General features: G+C 41.5%; 1 protein-coding gene across 1 annotated transcript in view; it reads right to left on the bottom strand.

Annotated features, from left to right (window-relative positions):
* onecut3b (one cut homeobox 3b) overlaps positions 1–3,069 on the bottom strand; it is a gene marked incomplete at both ends in the record, with an annotated part of 12,931 nt that extends 9,862 nt beyond the window's left edge. Inside the window, one exon of the mRNA XM_083689814.1 lies at positions 1,980–3,069. Coding sequence (XP_083545940.1) covers positions 1,980–3,069 — 1,090 coding nt within the window. The remainder of the gene's footprint in view (positions 1–1,979) is intronic.
* Positions 3,070–10,000: the final 6,931 nt, after the last annotated feature.

The following is a 10,000-nucleotide window of genomic DNA, read 5'->3' as shown; positions in this document are numbered from 1 at the left end:
TCCTGTCATATTATGAGTTGTCTTGGTTACAGTTAACACAGACCTTGTTTCATCTTAGATTGGTGCAGTTAATAGCTTACAAATACAGTTGAAAGCATGAGTTTGAGAGGGGATCCTAGGCCTTAGGTACAGAGAGCATCCATCCCACATGCCCTGTTATGTCTCAGTGAAAAGGATAACAACGATAAAGTACTTTTCCAAAATCCTTGCAAAATAACATCCTCATACGAGAAGCAAAGAAGCAAATTATTGCTATTACATTTTGTCTTTTTAGATATAACATCCCTAGGGAAGGAGATGATGAAGGGAGGGCTATTTCAGAATATTTACACATTGTGTGCCCCTGTGTCCTGCCTCATCATGAGGATTTGAAGAGAGAGTACCTCCTATAGGCTAAGGTAATATATCTTAGCCTGTGAGGTTGTGTCCTCTTATACACTGTGACAATAGAATTGAATATGGTTCCATTCAGTTCCTTTGGGGAAAAAAAAACCATTTGAAACATTCAAAACATTTGAGAAAATAGTTCTTCATTACAAAAATAGTATTTACAATTTGTATGATTTAATTTTTCTTTTAGGCCTATGAGAAATATTTACGGTTCTTGTGAAATGCCTGTGCACTTATTGGTTTCCAAATGTACAAAAGTAACTTAAACTTCTCTCAGCAGTCATAATCAAAAGGTTTATTTATTTTTTCCTAAGCCTTTCTTGTGACTTACTCATTGTTTTAATAGCCTATGGTATTTGAAATTAATAAAAGAAAGCGTTCAGAGATCTTGAGGAACATCAAAGGATGGGATAAAGGCCTTTTATCTCAATTTCGATGAGTGACAAAATGGTGTCATTTACCAAGGACCAATTAATTTTCATGTGGTTTATTTCACTTGGAGTTTATCTGATCGGTTGAGAGGCCTATGTTATTTGGAATGTTCGTAAAGCTTGCAAAGCAGTGGGATGAGCAACCAATGGTGGCAGGACAACATGTGGTGTTCTAAATTTAGAGCGTTAACTACAAAGCAGGCTAAATGAAAAGCCGGCGCGGCTGTGCGGTTATAGCCGTCTTTCAGCTCCAATACGAGAATCGATCGGTGTGCCACATTTAAAAGGGAGAGTGGGAACTGTCGTATTGATCAGGCAGCCGTGGGGTCACGGGCCCCGCTGACGCGCTCTCCTCTCCTCCCGCGCCACTACGTCTGCACGTTCAGCATAGAGAGAGGCCCGAGCGAGGGAGAGAGAGAAAGTGAGCGACATGTTTAGAACCCATTGACTTTCCATAATTTAGGCCAGAAACCAACAGACACAGGCGTGCTACAGCCTGACGCGGAGGTCAAGAACACATTAAACGCATTGAGTTTATTGGCCCATGGGCAATGAGTTAGCCCAGAGTAAGAGCGCGAGGCCTACGGCTCTAATTCATGTGTGAATCAAGTCTGTACTGTAATGTACAGTAGTATTATATCATCCCTACTGTACGTGGACAGGGACAGAGCTTTGCCAGAGTGCATTTGCCTCAGCAGCAATCACTTTCACTGATCACAGACAGCCTCCAAGCCTCTGGTGTGAGATGTGATGTCGTCGTTTTGCTGTTAATGTGATCGAAGAATTGTGTTATTGCGTTGATGTGAGATATGCTTCTAAACTTTGAATAAAAGACTGCTCTGAATCTAGACTGCTCTGAATCTGTTCTCCTGACTCGGTAATTATAGGCCTATTCCTGTTGCTCTCAATCCACGGCGCTGTCCACGGTGCTGAATCTGTTGTTGTTTTGTTTCCCAAGTTAGTTCATGCTGCGATTTTCCCTTTACAACATGGGTTCGTTCCTCAGCGCGTTCTAGGCTATCATCAATAACCTTTGATCAAGAGGGAGGGTTTATTTGACTTATAGGCTATACACTTAGCGCAAAGCGTCAATAGGTTACGATTTCATGCCTAGTTATTACGAAAAATGCATGAGGGAGGGAAAGGATAACATCTTACCGGCTAACCGAAGAGCGGACATCCGCTGGAACTCTGGTTCCTGGAGCCACTTCCACATCCTTCTAAAGGTCTCCCGTCCGGACTTGAGTTTACTCCAGGGCTTGGGGTTCCGTAGAAGATCCGAGAGGGTTCCCTGCGACCGACACAAGATCCGCTGGGCGAATATCGCCTGAGGGATGGAGTAGCGCTTTAACTCGGCTGTTATCCTCTGAGCCACCTCCTTCGTGTTGATCTCCTCCGCCTGCCCGCCCGACCCACCTCCCTGGCCGGCACCGGGACCGTGCCTCTCTCGCTCTGCGAGCATCGCCGCCCCGTTGGCTTGGGAGTGGAGGTGGCTATGTGGGTGGTGGTGCATCCCGTTGAGGTTGGAGATCATGCCGTGTCCGTGACCTCCTAAACTCCTGGCCAGGTGCTCCTGGTCACTCCGGGAGAGCATCGCAGCGTGGGACTCGAAGCCCGTCACGGGAGAGATCATCTTGGCATCGGAGGAGAGGTGAGCGCTTGGACCGTAGGCTGAAAGCGATTGCTGGGAGTTGTGCAAAGAGCCCAGGCCGTTGGAGAGGGGAGAGAGGGACCCATGGCCCATGCTGGACACGGACATCTCTTTGGGGTAGTGGCCGTAGAGATTACCCATGGACGCCAGCCCCCGATGGTCGTCCCTCATCAGCGTGAAGCTGCCGCTGACGTTTCCCGCGGAGAGTCGCTGATGGGCGGCTGCGTGGTGGTGAGAGTGCGGGTGGGGATGGTGGAACTTGTCGGAGACCGTGGAAATAGGAGGTAGGTGCTGGAGAGGGGTCAGGGTAGTGTAAGTGTTGCTGAAGCTCACTCCGGACTCACACATACTCATGGCCGGGTGGAGGTGACCGGACAGCGAGGGGTCTGTCCGGTAGTCCCCGCCGGTGCTCTCCAGGATCGAAGCCATGCTAGAAACCATCGCTGACCGGGCGCCGTGCGCATGAGACACCAGATTCCGATGAGAAGAGGCGGAGGACAGCGACTGCCTCGCGTGCGAGGAGCTCATCAGGTCCCCCGCCTGTGCGTGCGAGGAGACACCGTGGAGGTTGCCAAGGTTTTCCATCGTGAGTTCCATCGCTGAAAGAATATATCTTTCCTCAATCCCACCTCCCTCCCCTCCCTTTCCCTCTCCCTCCCTCTCTGTCTCTCTTCCTTCTCCTCTCGCTCTTTTCAACCCACGCTCAAAGACAGAGACAGAGGCGCGCGCTCACTCCCTCTCGCCCTCCTGGAGCGATAATATTACCAAACGATTTCAAAGCCAATCCATTGATTAGAGTTCTTCTCCAGTCAATCCAACATGGTTTTGTAGGTCACTTTTGTTGGTCCAGGGAAGGTAAATAACGTCCATCTCCTTGTCCACGTTTGGCTGCACACGGGGTGTCCTGTGAATAGGAGCTCGTATAGTCTATATCTCATCCCTTGTCCAACAGCGCTTCCACTGAGAACTGGCTGAGCCGCGTGTCAGTGTGTATGGGAGCGCGCTCCTGTGTATTTAAAATATCGTGCGGGTGCGCGCATCTGCTCCCGTGATGAATTCTCCCAGACCAAACTGTGTTGAGTATGAAGGAGGAGATGGAAGACATACACATCGCTCCAACCGTCTCTTCGAATTATGTGTGTGTGTGTGTGTGTGTGTGTGTGTGTGTGTGTGTGTGTGTGTGTGTGTGTGTGTGTGTGTGTGCGCGCGTGTGCGTGTGCGTGTGCGTGTGCGTGTGTGTGTGTGTGTATATGTGTGTGTGTGATAGAGAGAGACCGAAAGAGAGATGGGGTGTTACCATATTTTAATGTACAATTTAAAAAATGGTGTCATCGCACAACTAGGATTTAATTCACATTTGGACGCGAGTGCACTTTATAGATAAACTTTGTTTTCCCACGGAGTGAATGGTTTTGCATTTATGCGCTTAGTGATAAACCTGGTCGATGTATTGACTGACAGAGATTAATGATGGGGCCTGACCCGGTTAGGGGGGTGGGGGATGAAGGAGGTCAGAAAGTTAGGATCCTAGCACGCAGGGCGAGGAGAAGAGGAAAGCATCTTCCATTCGGAGGTGCTTTGTGTTCTGAAGTTCATTTCTGAGTTCAGCATTCTGAAGTTCACTCACTTATATCGAGCATGCTGAATCTCAAAGAAATGGGCTATAGATAGGCCCTACAGTATATGTAGCCCATGCTATATGTTAAAGGTGCAATCTGTAATTAGTACATCAATTTCTGGACTTTTAAATTCATGATAGGCGATATAGCTATATAACTCATGAATGCCTCATGAGCTTAGTTCAACTCCCTTACCACATCAGAATCCAAAATATAAGCTTGTTTAACTCGTGCAAACACTGTATAGTCGCTTCCCGAAGCTGTTTACCAAAAAAGTGGGTGGGAGCCCGCTTTGTTGTTGTTTGAATTACAGATTGCACCTTTAACCTTTTCTAAGAAGCTCGTTATTTATTCTATTAGATGCCTTAACAGTTCCTCAGGCGCTACAGGCAGTTTATTGTTTTCAAATATGTATTTACTGGAGAAGTGACCATGAGGATATTTTCGAGGACAGACTGGTAAAGCTCAGCTTTATTTGATACCGTGTTATTACCTCCCACAGGCCCATTGCTTATTATATTGCATTATTATTTTATACAATAAAATCATAAATTGCCGTTTTTATATTATTATTATTATTATTATTATTATTATTATTATTATTATTATTATTACTATTTTAAATCAACGATAGGCTATTAGTTTGTATATTATAGGTACCATTATTATTGTCAAGATAACAATAGCTTCAGTTTGTAAGTAATGTTTCTCCAATTGATGCTTGTAATAGATAGCCTATTTCCCTGCGGAGCTGTAGCCTGTATGCTATACTGGCCTAAACGGGAGAAGTTTCTTAATTTCTCACTTCACACAAGTAGCCAAAAAGGCAGACAGTGGCTGAACGTGTCTCCCTGGGTTACTGTCCCTCTATTGATGGGCACCGCTATCGGAAATAAATTACCATTGGGTAGCCAAAGAATCGGTTAGCTAGGCAGGCACAGCGGATCGCCACCCGTGGTATTGGCTGAGGCGCGGCGGTAGTGATGGATGTTCACTACCGCTCGCCGGCCCAACTCACACGGCTAATATACAAACCATTTGCTGTGTGTGTGTGTGTGTGTGTGTGTGTGTGTGTGTGTGTGTGTGTGTGTGTGTGTGGAAGTTGTGGAAGTTGTGGGTCACGATAGGCTACAACTTGCTCAGCCGTAAACCATGATGGACCTGTAGGATTTTGCTTATCACGCTTTTCAGATGGACTAAGCTTTTACTGGATCACTTATAGAGGTTATCGAATACTATGCTAGATGTGGCATCAGACATAATGAAAGGACCTGAAAATTCAACAAGTAGGCCCAGTGAAATGTTTAATCTTATGTCCACAATGAAACACCTTTTGGTTGGTTTATATATTTAGACTTTGTATTTATATCACACAAATCGTATCGATTATCTAAACAGTCTGAAATGTTAACCCCGTAGGCATCCATGGCATATAGGCCTGCACAGGCTATTTTAAAATGTTCGTTTTAATTATTTTAGATACAAAATGTTTTATTTGACATTGTACAGTATCTCCCAACACCCCATTCAACGAACTACGAACGTTTCAAACGATCTGTCATAGATATAGAACAGTTACATAATCTGTACCGTGCGACATGACTTCTGGAATGTAGAGAAATATTGCCTTTTTTCTGTCTTTTTGGTCTTAATTTAATGGGACAAACATAGGCCTGTGATACAGGTCATTAGCGAGCCCACAACCTTTGAAATCTTTTTTGTTTTCGTTTGCTCTTGAATTTTGGACAGTGACTTTCAGTGACAGTGAAACCCTTAGGCCTTGTGTTTATCAGACAGATGTGTAACACGCAGTTTGTTTTATCTGCTTCTCACATAGGACGCTAGCCCACATTGATTCGGTCAGAAACATTCCAAAGCTACAAGTGATCTACTCATGTTTGGATTTCTTATATATCCTTTATTATAGCATAGATGGACTGAAAGGTGTGACGTTATTTAGTTGAAAATATAAAGTAATTCATACATTTTCCGGAAATATTCCGATATTTATCAACAAAACCGTGACCGAAGATGTCATGAAATGCATTTTTACATTTCTTTCACCTGTCGGGTTGTGTGAAAATATGTTAACATCTTATAATTATAGGACCTCAAAACAATAATACTACGACTTACGGAAAGTTGACAGGAAAATAAGCAAATGGAAAATAAAAAATATTGCTTAGATGTATAGGCCTACATAGGTCTTCAAATTAATTTAGTCTAGGCTACTGAATGTTTGGATGTTAATGAATGTTGGAATTTCCTTTATAACTGTTATAATTGATTATAAAGGTTGGCTTTGAACTTTTTTTTAAGTATTAAATGTGCCACTTAAACAGCTGAGGGATGGGGCTGGAGAAATATAAGCACTCTCAATTTCATAGACAGAGCTATGCATGCAAGGACTATGCAAGAACGATCCAATGTGATCAAAACTATAGTTTTTTACCATGTTTTGAGGCAATTGCATTGTTTACAAACAATGGGTGAAATTAGTCTTATATGTTGGGTTCTGTTGGGGTTAGACACTTGAACTAAACTCATGAGGTATATTCGAAGTTGTATTCTTCAAGAGTCAATGGCTTTATATAATTCACTTAGAAGTCCAAACATATATGTACCAATTACAGATTGCCCTTGTATAGTCTCCAAACAGACCGTTTTCAAAACGGGAAGACGGGAAATGTAATTATTGTTATGATCTTCTTTATTATTAAGATTGTTATTATTGTTTCTGAAAATAAATGTTAATCAGAAGTAGGTTCAAAATTATAGGCGTAATATTGTGTATTTTCTTGATTTTGTGTAGAAAGTTATTAGGCAACTATTAGATTAAACCATTGTTGGACAATATCCATCTTGGAGACATAAAATGTGATGATTTTTCCAAGTTTCAGAATTGATTTATTCGGTCAATTTATTGACCAATTCCTATGCACTTCAATCTCCGTCATGGTCATTTCTAAACAGCAAACAGTCCCTTCCATCTGAAATCTATTTTAGTTATTTTAGCCAAGCACGGGAATTTATCAAAATTCTCCTCGCACGAAGGCATATGCAAGGCTGGAGGCCTACAAAGTGTGATTTGGGAGAGACAATTAAAGTAATGACGATTAATTATGACTTTCACATATTTTATCGTCTTACTGTGTAAATATAAGCTATAAGTCATATTATGTATTTTCATCAAACAGAGGAGTGCTGGGGTAGTGGTTGGTTGGACGTGAATAAGGATTGCGTTGGGTTCCAGGATGAAAAGGCTAACATAGGCTACATATTGGCTCCTTTCGATACGATTGATAATCAATACCCGGTGAATAGACATCCAGAGGTTGTTGAATGGATCTGTTTTAGGTAAACAACTAATGATTTATTTGAATAACTGCTGAATTCCTTAGATAACGGATTTCTGCAAGCCACAGAATACAGTAAGTCTCAGCTACTAATATGCAAGAAGAATGTTATTCGATAATCTAATAAAAATATATTTTGGTCCATTCGAAATACATTTTTTTCTTTTTTCTTTATTTATGTGTGTTATGCATACTTGTTTATACACTTCAACATTAAAAAAGATTAAGAACAAATACTTTACTGCACTTTAAAAGACACAATCCAACACTTGTTTTATTACAGTAGGTTAATTTTGTTTACATATTTATTTCAATGTAAGAAGAGGCTTTTTCCGTTCAACACAACATATTGTTTGTTACAATTAATCATTACTTTCATTAAACTAAATAGAAATTGTTGCAGCCTCCTTTTAATCACCCTGGTATTCTAAAACCGTTTTGTTTGATTTATTTGAATAATTTGCAGGGGATGTGATATTACGAATTATTGCTTAATTGAGCAGTGAATCATAAAGGCCCCTTTAAACTTGAGGAATTTGTTATCAAAATATTGTAGGTTTGTCTCTCTATATTGCAGAAACAACAAATGCTTATTGTTCACTTGTATCAGTACCAACAGACCTTCCAATCTACACTACTGTAAACTGATTATGTATAGGCCAAATCATAATTTTGAGCCTCCAACAGACTGTGTGTGTTGTGTGTGTGTGTGTGTGTGTGTGTGTGTGTGTGTGTGTGTGTGTGTGTGTGTGTGCGTGCGCACGTGTGTTAAAGTTGTAATCATTATATTTTCACAATTATATCATATCATCATTATCTAATCAGATATTAAATTGCCAGATGTTGATATGATTAAAACTGCAAAAAGGACATGAATGTGAATAGTATGAGAAGCAGTAACCATGCATGTGGATGCACTGCTAATTTCAGATGATCAAATGTCCCTCTTCTTTCAGTGATATCACTGAGGGTATGTTGAAGTGGCAGTAGAGGGCTAGCCTGCAACTCCCATGTTGTTATACCAAGCCTATCATGTTCTGTCATCCAGCCATCCATCCATCCACTCACTTATTGATCTGCTGAATGGCTGATTTATTGATTGATTCATTGATTGATTGTGGTGTGAAATATCCCCAATCCAATCATTGCAGTAATACATTTCCCTGGAAGTAATTCTAGTTGATTTAGAAATTAGATATATTTCTACAACTTTTTGTTTGTTCTGCATATAATCCATTTCCTCTATTGCCGTTTGCTAGCCTATGTTTTAGGTTTTCTTTTATAATATCCTAATCTAGCTGACTTAGTACTTTGTTATTTTGTTCAAACTTTAGATCCTGTTCGGGACATTTCTTACATTACAAATATTTCTAATTGCGACAACCAGTGTTCAGACTTCTGGAATCACTATATTAAATCATGAACATAATTAATACAAACACTCTCTATATAGAATACAGCATGCGTGTGCTGATTCTTGACATGTTTATTACTAATATCTTGTTTATTTACTAAAAAATACACTGGAATAAAACTCCCACAACCTTTAGATCCACTGGGGCACTGGTTGCTAAGTAACAGAGGGAGAGATGGATTGAGACGAAATAGTCGATCAATTCTACAGGAAGGTGTGTGTGTGTGTGTGTGTGTGTGTGTGTGTGTGTGTGTGTGTGTGTGTGTGTGTACGAGTGCACATGCACGCTTATGCTTGTGTGGGCATGCATGTGTGTGCTTATTTCTCTATGAGTTGGCTTGTGGATGCGGTCATGTGTGCGCGCTTCTGCATGCATGTGAGCTGGGGAAGGGACAGGGATAGGGTGGGTGTGTGGGGGAAAGGGAAGAATGGGGTGAGGAAGGGAGGGAGGTTCTCAGAAAGAGAGTGTGTTTAGAATGATCAATGATCTTGCATTCTTTCTTTGACAGCAGTTAAACGTGTATTTTGAGAAAATCATATCAAAATGTTGACTTACTCTAAATGATTAAATAGATAGATAGATAGATAGATAGATAGATAGATAGATAGATAGATAGATAGATAGATAGATAGATAGATAGATAGATAAACTGCAATTGGGATATTCTCTCATGGTATTCTATTTCTACAGGTCAGAGGTCATCCTGAATCTCTCCAGGGGATAATCTGTTTGACCCTCATCATTCTGTAGTTTGGGGCGATATGGGGGAATCTCTTATCTTCTCCATACAGAGACAAAGCAAGGACAGTCAAATACCCTGCTTGTTACAACACTTGGCTGGAAGGGGACCATTGATCCTAGTCTTAACACTGTGTACAGGCTTTTGTACAGGCCTGACACAATGAATCAACTGATCATCAAGACCTTGATGATGTGAATCAGGTGTGGTGGTACTGGGCTGTAACCAAAGCCTGAATACCCTTTGGGTCTCCTGGACCATAGTTGAAGAGCACTACTGCTCTAGTCTCAGTAAGATATACTGTAGCTGGGTGAGTATGAACTTATTTGTCCAACAGTGATGTGTTGCTGTCCATTATACTCACATGAAACACATTTGTGATCACCATGACGCTTTCCT

This window comes from Argentina silus, assembly GCF_951799395.1.
Source record: "Argentina silus genome assembly, chromosome: 18".
In the NCBI taxonomy this organism is placed as follows: Eukaryota; Metazoa; Chordata; class Actinopteri; order Argentiniformes; family Argentinidae; genus Argentina; species Argentina silus.
This window is presented reverse-complemented; position numbering and strand designations above follow the sequence as displayed.